Source organism: Bubalus bubalis, chromosome 9, assembly GCF_019923935.1.
Source record: "Bubalus bubalis isolate 160015118507 breed Murrah chromosome 9, NDDB_SH_1, whole genome shotgun sequence".
NCBI classification, from domain to species: domain Eukaryota; kingdom Metazoa; phylum Chordata; class Mammalia; order Artiodactyla; family Bovidae; genus Bubalus; species Bubalus bubalis.
The window spans coordinates 65,703,833-65,723,365 of record NC_059165.1 but is presented as its reverse complement, the minus strand read 5'-3'; the positions used below and the strand labels follow the sequence as shown (position 1 = coordinate 65,723,365).

Here is a 19,533-nt window from a genome sequence, read left to right as displayed (position 1 = left end):
AGTACACAGAGAAAGACAAATATTGTATGATATCACTTATATGTGGAATCTAAAACAAATTTTTAAATGAATATAACCAAACAGATTCAGAGATACATAGGACACACTGGTGGGAGAGGGGTGTGGGAGGGGCAAAACAGGTGAGGGAGATTAAGAGATAGAGACCACTAGGTATGAAATAGTTAGATAAGTTACAAGGATGTCGTGTATACCACAGGGATACAGTTAGTTATTTTATAGTAACTTTATATGGGGTATAATCTATAAATATATCAAATTACTATGCTGTACACCTGAAACTAGTATAAAGTTGTAAGTCAACCAGACTTCATTTTAAAAAGAAGAAAACCAATCAATCAAAGATAATGACAGCTTTGAGGGCTGGCAGTAGATCAAGAACTAGTCATATTTTAGATTTATTTTGAAAGTGAAGATGATAGCCTTTGCTGAGGGTTTGGAGATGGAGTATAACAAAACAAAGAAAGCAAAGAGAATCCCAATATCATAGATCTGATCAGCAACCACATAAGTGTCAAGACAAGTAACTGGCATGGGGAAGCCTGGGGAAGGGGTAGATCTGTGTATGAGTATGTGGCAGGCCAGTGTGTGTGTCCAGAAGAGGAAATCGAGAGTTCAGTTTTGGACATGTTCATTTCAAGATGCCTATTTGGTATACAATTGGAGCTATCGAGCAGATGGTTGCAGGAGGTAAGACCAGACAGGCACAATGCCTGGGATGCTTTCTGTTTTTGTAATCCCTGTAGCATCTGAGTGCTAGATGCTGGTCTTGAGGTGTTTCTCAGCAACCTGGGTACCCAAACTCTTGTAAAGTCCCAGAAGATGAAACTATCACTTGGGCAGCCAAGAGGTGACCTGCTGGACACAGGTTCAGAGAGCTAGAAAGCTGGACGGATTAATTCCAGGCCTCACTTCCTGAAAGTAAACTCCCTGACAGCGCCCACAAAAAAGTACATCAGTCACTCATCAACAGAGCAGATGTTGCTCTGGTCCTCAGTGGATGGTAGCTGCCCTTCTTTGCAGGGTCTCTCTGTTCACAGCCCCCAACCTGCCCCTTAGTTTCACTAAAACCCATAGGCCCCAGCCCACCCAGATCTTAGCTCTCACTTCTCTGGACTATGGCGACAGCCTGGGCACTAGCCTCCCTCTCCCTCCAGCCAGGCAGTTTCCTGTCTTCACCCTCCGAAGCAGTCTGCCCTAGGGTGATCCCAGTAGTTAAGATACCTGCAAAATCAGGGGTAAGGCTCTAATAGAACTCGGCAAAGTCAAGATGATGAGATGAGCTGGGATGTCAGAGTGGCAGGTAGCTGCCTTCTTTGATTTGGATTCATAAATCATAAGTCTGATCATTTCCAAAAACCTTTGCTGGTGCCCTAAAGCCTATATAATAAATCCCAAATTGCATTCCACAAAATGGCACAATTTTTCATGCCTTCTCATTCATTCGCTCACTCACTCACATTCATTTCTTCATTACTGAGACCTGCTATGAGGCCTTGTGCTGGACTCTGGAGATACACAAGCAGCACACCGTCCTCTCCTCACCCCACCTTACCCCAAGAACCGTGCAGCTGAGGGAAGAGGCAACCTGTGAAATGAAGCTTTCCACCAGATGTGCAACACCTTTGCTTGGGGGTCATAAGTATATCTCCAAACACAGGATCCTCCTTAAAGAGGTGGCCCTCTCCCTTTCAGCCACACCTCATGCCACCTCCTCCAGGCAGACTTCTGTGGGCTCCTCTCAACCTAAAGCAAAACTCCTCGTTCAGCGTTCCCATAGCACGGGGCTCACTTCTTAGAGGACTACCAAATTTCGCCCTCTAGTGTTCTCTTCTCCTCCAGGATGTCACTAAGGACAAGAAACAACCCATGATTACCGGTAAGCTTGACAACCAGCAAGTCCTCAGCACACAGCCGTCCAATGACAACCTGTCACCAGCCCACAGGAGAAAGCCCCTCTTTACAGGCACCCCATCACAAATCTGCCTGCAATGCAGGAAAACCCGGTTAGATTCCTGGGTCGGGAAGATCCCCCGGAGAAGGGAAAGGATACCCACTCCAGTATTCTGGCCTGGAGAACTCCACGGACTGTATAGTCCATGGGTTCGCGTAGAGTTGGACATGACTGAGCAACTCACTTCACATCCCACCTTCTGGCGGAGAATAAGCTTGGACACAAAGTGATGTGGTAATCTGGTTATAGCAGACTAAATACTGATACCCCAACAGCCAGCATTTGCAAAGATTTACAGCGTTCTGGGTTCTGTGCTGATAAAATCACATGCATGAGCTCCTCTCACTCTCACATAGATACTATTCATCACCGCCCTTTTACAGATGAGGACACTGAAGCTCAACGGGGCAATGACTAACTTGAGGTAATACAGCCGGTCACCAGCAGAGTCAGGACTGAACCCAGATCTTTGAGAGTCTAGAGCCAGAGTCCTTCCCACTGGGTGCTGTGGCTTCTCTATGGAGGACTGAATGTCTGAACGAAGCAGGGGTAGTGGTGCAGGCAGAGGAGAATGTGACACGGCATGCCCAAGTGGGAGTGATGGGCTCTGTCCTTCAAGTAATTCTCCTGTCCCGCTTTTGCTGCTACAGCACCAGCCACTCGGAGGGGGCGCTAATGTGGGAGGAGAGACAGCAGGTGGGGGGGCTGGCACCATCCCAACCTTGGCCTCCCTCTGGCTTTGTTTCCAGCTGTGTGACTGTGCAAACAGACCATGGCAAGTGGTCACCCCACTGTCTGCTTTCCTGAGCAGCTGCAAAACGATGTGAGGTTTGTGCCAGGAGTAGTAAGTGAAGCAGGGCAAACCTCCACCCCACAGGCATATGTTCTCCAACCTCAGGGAAATAAAAGGTGATTGTTATGGCCCTTCCTGATTCCAACAGCCCTGGGTCAGACGCTTCCCATAAACAGCTACCAGAAGAACTCAGCTGTGGCCCCATCAAGTCGGTGATCCCTTCCTGGAAATGTTAAGATATTCTGAAGCCAAATGTAAGAGTGATGTACTCTTTGAAAGGGGAGACTCTCTGATCATCCTGTTACTGACGGAAAAGAAAAAGACCTTGACATGACTATTGTCATTGATGATGTGATATACTTGACTAGCATGTTCCTAGAGCTGATTATTACAAATTGTGATTTTTAGAAATGCTGCTAATCAGATGAAGGGATGGGGAGGGGCAAGGCCAGAGGAAATTCCAGCTGCTGGAAGCTCCTGTTTCACCCCTAGCAGGGTGGGCCCACTCTCTGAAAGATACAGCATTCCCGACTCAGCCTCCTATAGAAATGGTTGGGAGTGGCCCCTTGGCCCCAGCAGAGGCCACTGAAAAGACTGCCCTTGCACCTGCCCTGTAATCAGACCCAGAGGACGAAACCAGCAAGCCGTGCTCAGGAAATGAACTCCAAGCATGGAGAATGTGCCCTCTTGCTAACAGGTTCATGGTGGCATGAGCCAATGGAAGAAAGGCTTTAGCCCTGCTTTCAGGGAGGATACAGACTCAGACTCTCTGCATCTTGTGGTACAGCAAAAGGACCTCACCCATAAGCGGCATAGTTCCTTCTGACCAGTCGTCATCCTTACACCAAGACAGCTCTGCCCAGGGATCTGGGCACATCAGTCCCTATAGAGACCTGACAACCATCAGAGTGAAACTAAAGGACTCTTGAGGCAGTGAAAACTCCTCAGAGGCAGAAGTGTAAGTTCAGCCACCCAGTCAGCCAGCAGCCTCCCAAGTAGAGGCAGGAGTCCTCCCAGTTCTCACTCTCAACTCCCTTGGTCTGGCCCTAACCATGGCACCCAATACACTGCATCATCACTGCCTAATTTGCTCCCTCAGGGTCAGGACTGATTCAGACTAATGGCTAAAAATGGTTTAAACCTCATGTACTACCCACTCGGTACAAAGTACTTACACATTAACACCAGTGCTGGCAATGAGTATACCCAAAGAAGGCCTTTATAGTAAATTTGCTGTCTGTTCTACATACCTTGGTGATAACAAACAGCATCTGACTGCCCTGGGGTAGAGCTCCTGAGTACAGCACACTTGGAGCCCCATTTTGTCACTGCAGCTGTGTGACTGAAGCCCTGAGTCGTGTACATCCTCAGAAGTAGTGTGTCTTCATGGGCCATGACCACCCTGCAGCCTGCAGTCCTCAACACATGCAGTCCAGCTGAAGAAAGGTGGGCTCTTGGGGGTGACCTCCTGCAGAGAAAGAATGGGGGATGCAAAGTCCTAAGTGTAACCAGAGGTCCTGGTGCTCGGGTAAGAGACTAGGCAGCCTCCCCACTTTGATCCAGGTATTGATGTTGAAGGCACCAACTCCTCCACCCAAGTGGCTAACGTCAAGATATCCTTTGAAGAAATGTTTGTTGAGCCTTTTAGATATGGTTGAAGCCTTTGCACATCATAGAGAAGCAGAGAAAAGAGATTTGACACGGTCCATATTTTTCCAAGTATTTTCTAGGCAAGTCTGCAGAGGGTGGTTAGAAGCACAAGGTACAGAAAGATAGCCCAGGCTTGCATGTCTTGAGACCAGGCACAGGAAAAACTTAATGAGAAAAGATGAATGTTATGTTTGTTATGCAGGAGGGCACCAGCGGACAGTTACATCTGCCATTCCCTAAATTAGAGCTATTTGTTCTCATAGAATTAATTGCAGAAATAAATAAAATTTATCTTCAATATTTGGCATGTGATCTTAGAAATTAGAATTCATGAGCTCACATTTTCGATAACTCACATATAAATATAGACAAACGGATGTTTTAATGCAAATTTAATATACAGTAGTTAAATTAATGATTTTTCTCAGTTTGTTTTTAATTGGGGGGAAAAAACCTCCCAGCCACACTGTATAAATCAAACTCGCCCAGCGTGTTTGCATGATAGAGAAGTCAGCACGTTCATGGCCATGTATCAAGATCTGATTTGCTTAAAATAAATGACTCCTGCTTCCAGCTCCAAACGCAGCATCATGTTAATGCATATTCATAACTGGCCACTTCTTTCCTTTTTTCCTCCTTTGTGTTTTATATATTCTGTATTGAAAACATAACCAAGGACATTTGTTCCCAGGGGCCAGCTGGGTCAGGAATGCTATAGTCAATTGGATTAAAGATGTGATGAAGCATCTTTTACTGCTCTGAAAGCAGACAGGAAAGGAAAAGCCCCTTCTGCAGAACTGGACTTTGGCTGCAGGACTGCAGGGTGGGTGGGTGGGTGGGAGCCCTCCCTGCTGGGGCTGAGGCGGTGGGTGCCCACACAAGGAGATGGTGAAGGACGAGACCCGGAATGTGGGCTCCGCTAATTGCTCCTGCGCATAGCTCATCTCGCCTCATCCGCAGTGATTGCCTCTTGATTTCATGCTAGATGGCTATACTGCTACCAGGAGCCTCTTGGTGAGTTTGTGGACCATACGAAAAAGGCATTTTTATCACCGGTTTAATGCCCCATGGCTGACAGGGAACAGGCGCGCGAGAGAAGCGATGCTATGGCTTGGGCATTAAAAGGATCATTAAGCTCCGCGTTAAGGAAAGGTCTTGTTTTCAGTTACATGCCAAGTGCAGAGCCAAAAGTGACGGGTAAGCAAAAGGCAGAGGGGTATGCTCACCTTGCCTGGCCAGTCGCTGCCCTGCGTCTCCACCTCCTCTATCCTCCCCACCCACCCTCCTGGTCAGCTCTGGATGGTTACAGAAGGAGAGCATCGACCAGAAGCAGAGGGTTGCACCCCAACTCTACTCACTGGTTGTGCTCCTCTGAGAGATGGTGTGACCCACCACCATGCCCTCACTTGTTTCTCAGCCCCCTTGAGCTTCCCCAGGGGAAGCCGAGGTCCCCTTAAAGAGGCAACCACTGGCATTGACCCTCTCCTTCACCCCAGGCAACTGCTGTTTCCCAAGTACCCTTGAAGCCTTCCTTTAATGCCCAGCAGAGAGAGGCTCGCTCTCTCTCTATCAAGCCTAATCCCAGGTCTTTCTGCCTCCAAGTATCCAGGGACTACATCACTGAGACACAGAGTTTGTGAAACATGAGCATTCACCCAGGGGACTCGAAGCATTTCAAGAAATGGGAAACTGCCCTCCTGGTACAATTAGCTGGTGCATGGATCTCACCCACGCTGATGGCGGTCTGGAGAGACGGCCCAGTGGAAAGAAGAAATCAAGTGGAGCTGAGGGCTGCATAATTTACAGATGACCTGGGGCAGCTGTAAATAATGAACATCCCCAAATTATGATTCATTGTTTTATCAGGCATCTTGCTTCTTCCCAAAGAGAAGCTCCAGGGATGGAGATATATTTGTGACAAGATTTATATGGCAGTCACGTTGCTTTAGTCTATACCCAGAGGACATGTTCCTAAGTTCCTGTGAATTCTTCTCTAACAAATTGTTAAATGGCAGCACTGAACTCTTGACCAAGTGCCTAGGGTCAGTCCAGCCCTAGCAAGGTCAACCAACCAGTAGTGACAGAAACACACAGTCCTAATCTTCAAAGGGCCAGGGCAACAGCTCTCCTGATGTCAATAACCTGTCCCCAAGACTCAGCAACTCTTCTGAGATTGGGCCGTCACTCTCCAGGATACTATACTGTTTCTTCTGCTAGAAATCCAGTTTGAAGGTGACAAGCCCTATCTCCTCTCCATTCAATTCAAAGTTTGTGGGTTTTCAATATGGCACCTCAGACAGAACACAGTTACACTGGGGCAAGGTCCTTGGGTGGCTGAGTTGGATAGAGGAAGCTGAAATGGCCCCGAAAATAAAATTTCTGACAATAGTCACCCAAGGTCCAGTATACGCTCTGTCTACACAAAGAAAGGGCTTCCCTGGTGGCTTAGACAGTAAAGAATCTGCCTGCAATGAGGGATACCTGGGTTTGATCCCTGGGTTGGGAAGATCCCCTGGAGAAGGGCATGGCAACCCACTCCAGTATTCTTGCCTGGAGAATCCACATGGACAGAGGAGCCTGGCGGGCTACAGTCCATGGGATCGCAGAGTCGGACACTACTGAGTGGCTAAGCACAGCACACAAAGGGGGAAAAAAAACCCCAAAGTACAGAATGTGACAGATTAAACAAGGGACACACGTGTATTCAGAAATGGTGAGATGCTGTGTTAGTATCAGGGACAGTTACTCCTTGCAGCTGCATCTGTGACAAAGTTGTAACGCTCGTGTTGCTTTCTGGTGCTGCCACAAGCCCTGCCTAAGATGGAACTACCTCTGCCCTCTTTCACCCGCAGATGATTCCATGGGATTATCTGAGTCCTATTAGGCAGCTACTCTGTGCCAGTCATAACAGTAATGAAAGTCTGGAACCACTAGCCAGGTATGAGCCAGAGGATGTGGGCTCAGCACCAGCGCGGGCAAGAGGCAGGCTGGCCACGATCCCCCAGTGACAGATGGATGTGAAACCCAGCCCAATGGCTCTGCCAGCCACTGCTTTTAAAAAGCCCGACCTTGCTGTGTTTTAGTCGTGTCCCTGAGGCTTATCAGCTCTGACATACTCCCGACTCATTTGTTTTTCTTATTGTCCCCACAACCACTTCTAGAGGGGCATCATTTCCCTGGCAAATGGTGCAGTTGTCAGATCACCTGATTAAGAGGTCTGCATGTATTGCTGTGAAATCACGGGCCTGTGTCTGAACAGAGCCCACCAGACAGACTCTTTGTGGGGGTGGAGTCTATTTTCTCCTCTGATGCCAAATAAAAATCACAATTATGACCACCCTACACATTTGGCATAACAGACTTACCATCTTAGGCAGGGCTCATGGCAGTACCAGGAAGCAGCAGGAGTGTTACAACTCTGTCACATAGACACAGCAACAAGGAGTAACTGTCCCTGATATTAACACAGCATTTCACTGTTTCTGAGTACATGCACATCCCTTGTTTAATCTGTCACATTCTGTACTTTGGGTTTTGTGTTTTGTGTTTTTTTTTTGTTTGTTTTTTTTTTCCTTTGTGAATACATAGCATATATTGGATTCCTGGTGACCACTGTCAGAAGTTTTATTCTTTGGGCCATTTCAGCTTCCCCTTCCCAACTCATCCAACCCATCTGGCCCTTGCTGGCTTTGGAAAGCTGGTCAGTGCTAAGGTGGACAGACTGGACTGCAGAGCCTGACTGCTTGCCTTCAGACCTCAGTTCCTCCACTCACCACCTCTGCCCTCGAGCAGTGTTTTCAACTGTTTCTCAGTTCCCATCTGTGAAATGGGGATGAGAGAGCTACTCATTTCAGGGAGTGGCAGCTGGGATTAAATGTGATGATGCTGTATAACCAGTGTCTGGCACAGAGTAAGTGCTTTGTAAGTATTTGTACAAATAAGTGAGCCCCATCCTCTGGGCAGTTCTGCTGGTTCAGTGTCAGAGTTGGCCAATTTGCTGGATGTGGCTCAAAAGCCATTCCAACATCATGCGTTGGAGGACTGATGTGTACATCCATGCCAGGCAGAGGTAGCCATTCCCTTCTCCAGGGGTCTTCCCAATCCAGTGATCGAACTCAGGTCTCCTGCATTCCAGGCAGGTTCTTTACTGTCTGAGCTAAGCCCCACCTCTCTATGCATATTGCCTCAATACTTAAAAAGGCCAGATGAGATGGGCAGAAGGACTGTTATTACTCCTGTTTTACACACAAAGGGACTGAGGCCAGAAGGATAAGAGAAATGACTTATTGGGGGTTATAAGGACAGGGCAAATCAGAGTCGCTTAATTCATTTATTACTTTCAGATATCTACTCTGATCTGGCGGCCAGGAACTAAGCTGGAAGTAACCTGGGCTCTGCCTTCAGGAAGCCATGGTGACAGATGGGCAAACTCCAGAGAACTGACATCAATGGAAGAACATTTTGCAGGGGAAGTGTGACTGTGTCATAGGGCAGCAGGGTGGGAAAGCCCAGCTCTGCAGGACAATGGTAGGAAGAGGCCGACCAGTATGGGCTGGGTCTTAGAGAATGAGAAGCTTACCGGGTGAAGGACTGGGAATGACATTGCAAGTAGAGGTGGCAAAACCAGCATGGCATGGATGCAGGCAACGGCACCTTGACCTGGGAGCTGGAAGATGTACCAAGGACTGAGCCTGTGGCCCAGGGGCACATGTAGGAGAAACTGGGACCCTGTGTGTTGTAATTCAAGGAGTATAGATGCTATCCTGCAGGGATCTGATGGCAGGCTGGGGCGAGGGGTGAACTGAGTGGTAAGATGGGTGTGGTAGCAGGACTTCCCTGGCGGTCCAGTGGCTGAGACTCAGTGCTCCCAATGCAGGGGCCCGGTTTCAATCACGAGTCAGGGAACTAGATCCCACAGGCTGCAGTTAGTATACTGTATTGTTGTTTTTCTTTCTGGCTTGCTTCACTCTGTATAGTAGGCTCCAGTTTCATCCACCTCATTAGAACTGATTCAAATGTATTCTTTTTAATGGCTGAGTAATACTTATATAATATATATATATATATATATATACACAACTCCAATTATATATTGCAAGTTAGGTATATATGTGTATATATATCTAGTATATATCTATATTTATGTCTATTCACTCATTTACATGGACATATACATATATATCCAAAAAAAAAAATAAAATAAAAGCCTCCCACAACATGGCGCAACTGAAGATCCCATGTGCTGCAACCAAGACCCAGTGTAAATGAATATAAATATTCGGGTTTTTTTAAAAGAAGATGTGTATGTTAGCCAGAGAAGGCAATGGCACCCCGCTCCAGTACTCTTGCCTGGAAAATCCCATGGATGGAGAAGCCTGGAAGGCTGCAGTCCATGGGGTCGCTGAGGGTCGGACACGACTGAGCGACTTCACTTTCACTTTTCACTTTCATGCATTGGAGAAGGAAATGGCAACCCACTCCAGTGTTCTTGCCTGGAGAATCCCAGGGACGGGGGAGCCTGGTGGGCTGCCGTCTATGGGATTGCACAGAGTTGGACACAACTGAAGAAGCGACTTAGCAGCAGCAGCAGCAGCCGCAGTATATGTTAGCAACATTAAGAAAATGATTGTGTAGACTACCCTAGGGTAAGGGAGCCGTGAGCCCAGAAGCCAGGAGAGTTTGAGTTCTACATATACTAATCCAGCCAGCAAGGATGGAGCATCTATTATCTTCAAGGTACATTTTGTGGTGTTAGGATAAGCAGTGAATCAAAAATCTCTGTTCTCCTGGAGTTTACATTTCAATATAGTATGAGATGATGAACTTCGCAGCCAGGGTGGTGATAATTGGAATGAGACTGGAGAATAACCAAAGGAGCTTCCCAGGATGGTAAATTTTCAAAGTTCATTGCCAACTGGTACGTCTTTTGGAATGCCCCAAGACAGCAGAGCCAAACACTTTTTGAGTTGCCAAAACCTTAAAGGGGTTTGTTTATACATATTCCTTATTTTCCAACTGTATGCATTCAACTTTCAAGTGAAAAAATTATAAATAAGGATCTAGATGGAACTGCTATGAAGAGAGATGCAAAAGAACAGTGGCTCAATACAGGAGACACCAATTTCTCTCAGGCATGATGATTTGAGCATCATCAGTCCAGGCTGGCGTGGACCCCACAGTGCCTAGGGTCCAGACCCTTTCTATCTGATCACTCCATCCACCCCAGGAGTGGAGCTCACCTCACTGTGTCTGCATCTAGACAAAATGGGAAGGGAAAAAAGAGGAAAAGCAAGGCACACAGTTTCAGGGCACATCTGGGAAGTGGCTCACACTGCTGCGCTCACCTCCCACAGGCCAGCACTTAGGAAGCAGCCAGAGCGAGCGGGCAAGTGCCGCCATGGGCCAACCGAAAAGTGATGGTTCTAGAGAAGACAGAATGGATGTTGGGAGCCAACTTGTCTCTCTACAAGAAAAAAATAAAGAGATTTCCGTGCTTTGTCAGTAGCTTGAAAATGCTTTCTGACAGCCTCCAAACCGCCGCTGCTCTCCACTGTTCTTGTCCCAGTCAATTCTTGGGACAGAACAGAGACTCTGTAGATACTGCTCACACAAGAGCCAGACACCTGGATTTAACCTTCAAGGGGGATAAATGGGCCTGACTTGGGATTCGGTTTTTTCTGAATTCAATCACTCAGACTTCTTCGGTAAATATGTAACTTTGATAGAAAACATTAAGGGCCCACGGTTTTGACAGTCTGCAGGGTAGAAGTCAGGTGCTTAGCTGCTGACTTCCCTTGGCTTTCTGTTTTGTCCCCCAAGAGGCTTCTCAAGCCATCAGCTGTACCCCCAAGCAAGGGGTACCCCAGCACTCTTCTGAGGTGGCTGCTGCTAAGTCGCTTCAGTCATGTCTGACTCTGTGCAACCCCATAGACGGCAGCCCACCAGGGTTCCCTGTCCCTGGGATTCTCCAGGCAAGAACACTGGAGTGGGTTGCCATTTCTTTCTCCAATGCATGAAAGTGAAAAGTGAAAATGAAGTCGCTCAGTCGTGTCCGACTCTAGCGACCCCATGGACTATAGCCCACCAGGCTCTTCTGTCCATGGGATTTTCCAGGCAAAAGTACTGGAGTGGGGTGCCATTGCCTTCTCCATCTGAGGTGGCTGGGGGGAATCAAATTTCACAGCCTAGAAAACAAAACCCTGTAGGCCCCTCTTACTTCTTGGTCCCCTAGCTCCTGGGGTGGGTAGCAGCTGCTGACTCAGGGTGATAGGGGTCCTAACCAGAGGTGACACCACTCGGGAATAGAAGCAACGCTAGTGTCCTTGCCCGCCCCTCTGAGCAGGGCACTGCACCAGCACCCTTGCTGCTTGCCCCTCCCCACGGTCCTCAGGGTTTTCCCCTGCTCTACACCCCATTTCCAAGCCCCTTGCACCCCATTCTCTCCCTAGCATCCCCACTCTCTCCCTAGCATCCCCACTGGCCAACTGGTCTCCTCTCTCTGACCTCTCCAATCTGCCCTTGACTCAGCTCCAGAACCATCTCCTCAGAATCCGCCTTGGACCAGCACCCTCTCTGTCCAAACCAGCTGGGGCAGTGGCATCTTGTCTCTTAGGCAGGAGGTTCCGAACAGCAAGATGAACTTCTAAACCTGAGAGTAGTTATCTAAGTTCAGAAAACATTACTCCAGACAACTATAGCGCCAAGCAGTTGCTTCAAATTCAGCCAATCTTTTCAATAAAATCGCATTCTTCTCATACCAGCCTCAATGTAATAAAATACAGTTGCAGGAACCCTTGTAAGAATAGTTGTTTATTCCTTCTACAGACAGTGCTGTGCTGGGCTCACTGGAAACCTCAGCCCCTGAGTAAAGAGAAAACTCTTCCCTCAGAGTTCAGGGCCCTGGCCAACTGGTCCCCACACACACACTCACCTAGTCAAGCTTAATGTTGCTTGTTCCCCCAAACCCACAGTCTCAAGCAAGTGAGTGGTCTCAGTGCTCTAACTACCCATCCACACTCCCCTTCCTCCATCAACTCATCCTCCCCTTCACTCATCTGCCCTGCTGTGAACATGCCCATCTTCTTTCCCTAACATAAAGGGGCTTCCCTGGTGTCTCAGACAGAAAAAAATCTGCCTGCAGTGCAGGAGACCTGGGTTTGACCCCTGGGTTGGGAAGATCCCATGAAGAAGGAAAGAGCTACCCACTCCAGTATTCGTGCCTGGAGAATTCCATGGACAGTCCATGGGGTCACAAAGAGTCGGACATGACTGAGCAACTAACATACAACATAAAGGGACCCTCCTCCCACTCGTTATCTTAAATTCCATGCATAAGGTCAGAATGGATCTAGTCCTCCTCCTCCAAGAAGCCTTCCTGGCTGCCCAACCTTCTCTGGTTCCTATCATACACGCAGGAAGCGCGTCATGGTTAGAACAAAAGAGAGAATCAAGGGTGACATGTGCCATGTTTGTTGATTCTTTCTCTCAAACAAGATGCCACTTTCCTTACATGAAGGATATGACATGTGTCTCCTACCCTGCATCTGCCTAGTATAAGAGATCAATAAATATCTGATCATTGATTACAGTTATTAAAAACCTGACAGCTGATTATAGTTATCACAGAAAGAACACATCACGTTCAATTCCTGCTCATGTGTGTACAGCTGGCCCCATGCAAGGAATATCAAGCATGAGGGTGGGTAACAAATTCCAATGATAACCCAGATTTTCCAAATATAAAGACACAGGGCAAACATTGACCCTGAATTTTTTATTTTTTATATGAACTGAATTTTTAACTTTTCATACAAATGTTTTGGAGCCAGGCATGGACAGCTTAAAATCCTTTTTGCAAAGCTTTGCCCACAGAGAAAGTAATTTGCACGTTCTCTTCTCCAGCAGTTTCCAAACTCTACACCTCATATCTGTTCCTTCTAATAATTTTCCTCTGAACACCTGCCTGCTGCTCCATTACCGTGGGATGACTAAAGAACAAGCCATCCTTCGCTATCACGTTTCTTCTACCTGACAGGGCCATCTCAGGATTTATGCCACCTCCCAGAGAGTTCTGTGTAAGACAAGCTGACTAGCTAGGAGTGCACTGGGAATCAGAGAAGCCCTGAGCCCAGATATCCTGAGCTCACCAATAATAGCCATGCTGTGCTTAGGATCAAAGACCTCTGCTTTAGACCTTTCTTCCTCTTCACCACATTGGTTTTCACAATTTCTCTGAAAAAATCAATTTGGAAAAGGCATTTTGGGGGAAAAGCAAATAAAATTTTGTTACTGAATTTTATTTAGAGGAAAAATGTAGTACTTTCCATAAAAAGGCAATTTGATTATATTACAATTTCATTCCTAATCTGTATTTCCTATGTCAAAGCATTCTTTAATGGATCAGAAATAGATAATTGCAGGCCATATACTGTGTTGCAGCCTCCGGAAACAATGTGTCTCTAATGTCTTCTCCCAGAGGCCCGCATTGCTAGCAACACAGGGCCAACTCCTGCCAGACGGATGGCCCGCCCAGCTGGCGTGTCTTGCCACCGAGATATCTGGCTGTGATCATGGAGGTGGCTCTGATTGAGCTGCCCAGAGCTGAACACTTGAGGGAATGGACTCCCCACATCATTTCCCTACAGATTCCTGAATTCCTCACTTTTGCCCCAGAAAAGGTTTGACACAGAGCTCCCACTGAACTCCCTGTAGGTCCAATTTTCCCACTGACACCTGCTCACATCCATCCCCGAGTGGTTGAACTCTCAAGGCTGGGGCAAATACAGGAAAGGCTGTCTGTCCCCTAGACAGACTCCCTCCACAAGCTGAGAAATGGCACCCAGGGTCACTCCACAATCGACATCAACAGGAAGCCAGAGCCCGTGAAGGGATAAGGGGCTGCGGTGCAGATCCCAGTGGGAGGGCAGAGGAAGGACACAGCCACCGAGCTGCAACCTCAGCGCTCATTCACTTGCTGACTGTGCACACTGCGTGTCTGTACTGTAGAGACCCTGAAGACACGCGACGCTGTGAATCAGACAGACGTGTGCCCGGTGTCAGGAAATGTACCTTCCAGAAGGGGAACACCAATACTAAACAAGCATCTGGAGAAAAGTGGGGTGGAAGACTAGATCCAGGAGCTGGAATGGGCCTGCAGCAGGAGTCATGGGAGGCCTCCCAGAAGAGGTGACTTTTAAGCTCAGAAGAGAAGGAAGGGAAGGAATTTGTCAAATAGATAAGGGTAAACGAGTACTTAAAAGCAGAGACATCACCTTGCAACAAAGGTCCACACAGCCAAAGCTATGGCTTTTCCAGGAGTCATGTATGGATATGAGAGTGGGAGAAGACACTTAAGAGTCCCTTGGAGGGCAAGGAGATCAAACCAGTCAATCCTATAGGACATCAGCCCTGAATATTCATTGGAAGGACTGATGCTGAAGCTCCAACACTTCGGCCATCTGATGTGAAGAGCCAACTCATTGGAAAAGTCCCTTATGGGGGAAAAGACTGAGGGCAAATGAGAAGGGAACGACACAGGATGAGACGGTTGGATGACATCACTGACTCAGTGGATGTGAGTTTGACCAAACTCTGGGAGATAGTGAAGGACACAGGAACCTGGTGTGCTGCAGTCCATGGGGTCACAAAGAGTCGAACACAACTTAGTGATTGAACAACAGCAGGGTCAGGTTGGGGCTGGAAGATTAAATGGCACATGCGAAGACACTAGGAGAGACTCCCCTGATGGTTCAGTGGTTAAGACCGCACTCCCAACGCAGTGGGGGCCTGAGTTCAAGCCCTGGACAGTGAACTAAGATCCCACACGCCACAGCGAAGACCCTGCATGCCCCAAGAAAGATCTCGTGTCGCAACTAAGATCTGGTGCAGCCACATAAATACATAAATATTAGAAAACAAAGATGTTGAAGACAGGGAGAGCCAGGTACACTCACCAGCCTGAGACAAGTTGAGTGTCTGGAGTGTGCAGACCAGAGTTTGAGTGTAGATTCTGTCCACTGATGGTAGGACTTCGCTGAAGGGTTTGAGCAGGCTGTGATGTGGTCAGCTCTGTCCTCTGGCTGTGAGGGGTGATGAGGAGGCTGTTGTCAAGCCAGGTGGGCTGCGGTAAGGGATGGCGGTGGCCTGCACTTGTGAAGCACAGCTGGATTCTGGCCCCAGAGCTGTGACTGTGTGCCAAGTAGACACGCTTGCCGAAAAGAAACCCTCCTGGAGGACGTTGATGAGAGAGGCTGACTCCCATTGATGGGAAGAGGCTCTGGCCTCTCCAGCAGGGACATGAGCTCCAGGTGGTCCAGGATGAGATCTTTACTGCTCTGGCCACAGGAGGGGGGTGGGAAGAGCTGGTGTCCCTTCCAGTGTGAGAACAGATCAGACTCCCTCCCACCTAAGGCTGCTTCCTTAGTTTGGAGTGTTCCCCTCACCCTTTATCCAGGTAACCCCCACTTGTCCTTCATGTCCTAACTCAAAAGTCACTTCCTCGGGGGCCTCTGTGGCCTCTCTGATTCGGTCAGGCCCACCATCGTCTGCTGTGGCTGCCCTGGGCACCTCATATCACAGCTCATGTCACAGCCGCAGTGTCACGTTCTTTAGAGTGATTGTTTGACTCATGTCTCTCCCACCTATATGTGGGTAGACCCTACATAACGGTAGACCTACAACAGTGCCTGGCATACAGTAGGTGCTCAGTTAGTGTTTGTTTAATGGATGTGGCAGAAAGTCAACCACATACTTTGTTAAAGGTAGCTAAATGTTAAAGGTGATAACATTTCCGGCAGACATGGAAAGATCTCCATTTGCAAGAAAAGTCTCTCCTTCCTGGTCATCCTCCTGGAAGATGAGGCCAAGGACTGGACAGAGCCATTGTCTCTGTTCTGTTCAGGAGATTTAGACCCACTGAAAAGCATATAGCCAACACTGACTCTCATTTAAAAAAAAAAAATTAAAAATAAAACTTTTTAAAGTTGGACCCTTCTGGAGCCCAGGAAACATCCTTTCATAATTAGAAGATTAGGGAGCCTGTTATGAGAACAGAGATATCATTATCACACTTTATTACCAAAAAATTATATACAAATTACACAATTACAAAAAATAGGTTGCATCTTCCCAAATTGCAATACCCTACGTATCTCTGGAGGAAAATTTCACTTCTATTTGCACCTAGAAGGAAGGAGGAGTTCTGATTTGAGAGCTTGAGGGGGATCTGACAGGTCAGTGTCAGCAACCTGTTTTATTGATAAATTGATTGACTCGGTTGCCCTTGCTCTGTCCTCCCAAGGGTTCCGATGGCCACCTTGCTACAGACAAACACTGCCTGCACCAGGCCAACAAGCACTAGCCAGTTCTGTGTGGAGACACAGACTACTGAGCCCTCTGACCCCTGGCAAAGCCATGAACACCATCCAGTGCTATATTATGTGCCTGTGATGGGGCAGAACCTGGGAGAGCACACAGAGCCTCTCCCTCCCTCCAAAGGTATCACGTCTGAATCACTCTCCCCGGACCCAGGGCAGGCCTCATCTGTGAGTGCTACATGGGCCCAGGTCCCCCTAGGGCTGCCCTTGCCTCGATGATCCACAGTTTTCTCTGCACCCCATGGAAATTCCCTGGCCTCCACTCACTCAACAACATTCATTCACCAGGTATTAACTGAGCATGTACTGTGGGCAGGCACTGTGTGAGGTACAGGGACACAATGGGGAGAAAAATTAAACTTGGTCCTTGCCCTCTTGGTCCCCAGAGCCCAGTAGGGGTGAGAAGCACTGCTCAGAGTTCTTGCAAGTACAAACATGGCCATAGGCCCCACACAGGGCCGTTGCCTGGTGTCTCTGAGTCATCCATGTTGTGGCACCAGATGACAACTCAGACCCCCGGGTTTATCCCGTCAGCCGTGGGGATGAACACGTGGCCCTGCCAGGCCTGCCGTGATACTGTACTTGACAGCACCCCTCTATATTCTGTCTCTTCTTCCTCATGAGGATCCCCGCTAATGTTCTGGAGGCTACCAGCTCCTGAGCACCCACCAGCAAAGTCACTCTGCTCGCATATTCTCATCTTCCCCTCTGGTTCCAAACTGTTCCACCATGGTTCAGAGCAAGCTGGGGCTCATAGCGGTGGTCGGGGGCCCTGGCTCCCAGAACAACCCATAGCACCCTCACTCCGTACGGCAAGGTCAGAGGACAGGGAGGCCCTATGGCAGAGGAAAAGGCAGGCTTTCCCAAGGCAGAACAGGCAGGACTTTTCCTTAAGCCATTACTTTTTTCCAGAGGCTTATACATAAACATAGCTCCCTCCAAGCAATCCTATCTCCTAAGACCAAAGACACCAGAGACCTAGAGGCCTCATGCCAATGACCCTGGATGTACAGGGCAGTGGCCAGAAGAGGGAGAGTGCTAGGGGCCACCAAACTCAAGTCCTGCACCTGCCTCAGCCACACCTTCTAAACTTGACATTGGTAGGAGCCTGGCACAGCTCAGAGCCAGACAGCAGTCCTGAACTCAGAGACCCTGGCCAGAGCCAGGAGAGCCCAAAACCAAAGGTGTCTCCTGCCTGCAAACCAGGAGGAAGCAGAGAATGGGGGCAGTGGGGGAGAGACAAGGTGGGAGTCAGGACTCAGGGCAGCCTTCTCCAAGCTCAGCCTTGGGTAGGCTTATCCTGCCCACAAAATAAAGCCCAGACCCCAGTGTTTGCTTCTGAAGGATCCTTGCATGACTCAGGCCAGAAGCACCTCTCTCTCCCATCTCTTCTTGTAGGAAAGAAAACCACATCCCCATTTAATTATGGTGGCAGAGTCTATGTCCTGAGCTCTCTCTATATTATCAAACTTCATCTTTGTTCACACATGGCCCTCATCCTGAGGATACAGAATTCAGAAGCTATGAGGCAGGCCCTGATTGCCCAGCTAGTTCACGGGGAACGGTCCCTGGGTCCATCTGTTTCCAGAGGCCCCTGACTTCCCCACTGTGCTTCCTGCCCTTCCCACATTCCTGCTCACTGCTGGGTTTGGGGATGCAGGCCAGGGGCAAGGAGGGACAGGGGAGTGACATCTTTGACCTTTGGCTGTCCTGACTCTGTCTGAGGCTGCTGAGGGCAGAACTGGTGCTGGCTCCCAGCTTCCCCTTAGAGTCCTGCTGACGTTCTGATGGCTGTCTTTCTGGGGGTCTACACCACACACTGGCCTCATTGCAAGCCCCCAGAACCCTTCACAAACCTAGACAGCATTTTAAAAAGCAGAGACATCACTTTGCAGACAAAGATCTATATAGTCAAAGCTATGGTTTTTCCAGTAGTCCTGTACAGATGTGAGAGTAGGACTATAAAGAAGGCTGAGCACCGAAGAATTGATGCTTTTGAACTGTGGTGTTAGAGAAGACTCTTGAGAGTCCCTTGGACACCAAGGAGATCAAACCTGTCAATTCTGAAGGAAATCAACCCAGAATATTAAATGAAAGGACTGATGTTGAAACTGAAGCTCCAAAACTTTGGCCACCTGATGAGAACTGACTCACTGGAAACGATCCTGATGCCAGGAAAAGTTAAGGGCAGGAGAGGTGGGGTGACAAAGGATGACATGATTAGATAGCATCACAGACATGGTGGACAGGAATCTGAGCAAACCCTAGGAGATAGTGAAGGACAGGGAAGCCTGACACGTGCAGTTCATGGAGTCAGAGAGTCAGACACAACTTAACGACTGAACAACAACAACGGAACCCTTCACTGGGCCCTAAATAGAGCCAGACCACCAACACCAGTCACAGGATGGTGTGATCACTTACCTAGAGCCAGACATCCTGGAATGCGAAGTCAAGTGGGTCTTAGGAAACATCACTACGAACAAAGCTAGTGGAGGTGATGGAATTCCACTGAGTTATTTCAAATCCTGAAAGATGATGCTGTGAAAGTGTTGCACTCAATATGTCAGCAAATTTGGAAAACTCAGCAGTGGCCATAGGACTGGAAAATGTCAGTTTTCATTCCAATCCCAAATAAGGGCAATGCCAAAGAATGCTCAAACTACCATATAATTGCACTCATTTCACTTGCTAGCAAGGTAATGCCAAAATCCTTCAAACTAGGCTTCAGCAATGTATGAACT

At 48.2% G+C, this 19,533-nt stretch overlaps 1 protein-coding gene across 4 annotated transcripts in view; it reads right to left on the bottom strand.

The window, feature by feature from the left end:
• Positions 1 to 19,533, bottom strand: part of LOC123335084 — a 90,204-nt gene that overhangs the window by 56,534 nt on the left and 14,137 nt on the right. For 3 of the 4 annotated variants that reach the window (XM_044947661.2, XR_006553393.2, XR_006553392.2), the window contains exons 2-3: positions 15,368 to 15,493; positions 4,016 to 4,233 (exon numbers count right to left, since the gene is read on the bottom strand). In XM_044947661.2, coding sequence (XP_044803596.2) covers positions 4,016 to 4,233; positions 15,368 to 15,493 — 344 coding nt within the window. Of the gene's footprint in view, positions 1 to 4,015; positions 4,234 to 15,367; positions 16,061 to 19,533 lie in introns of those variants that run through there. The other variant, XM_044947660.2, reaches the window with a different exon arrangement.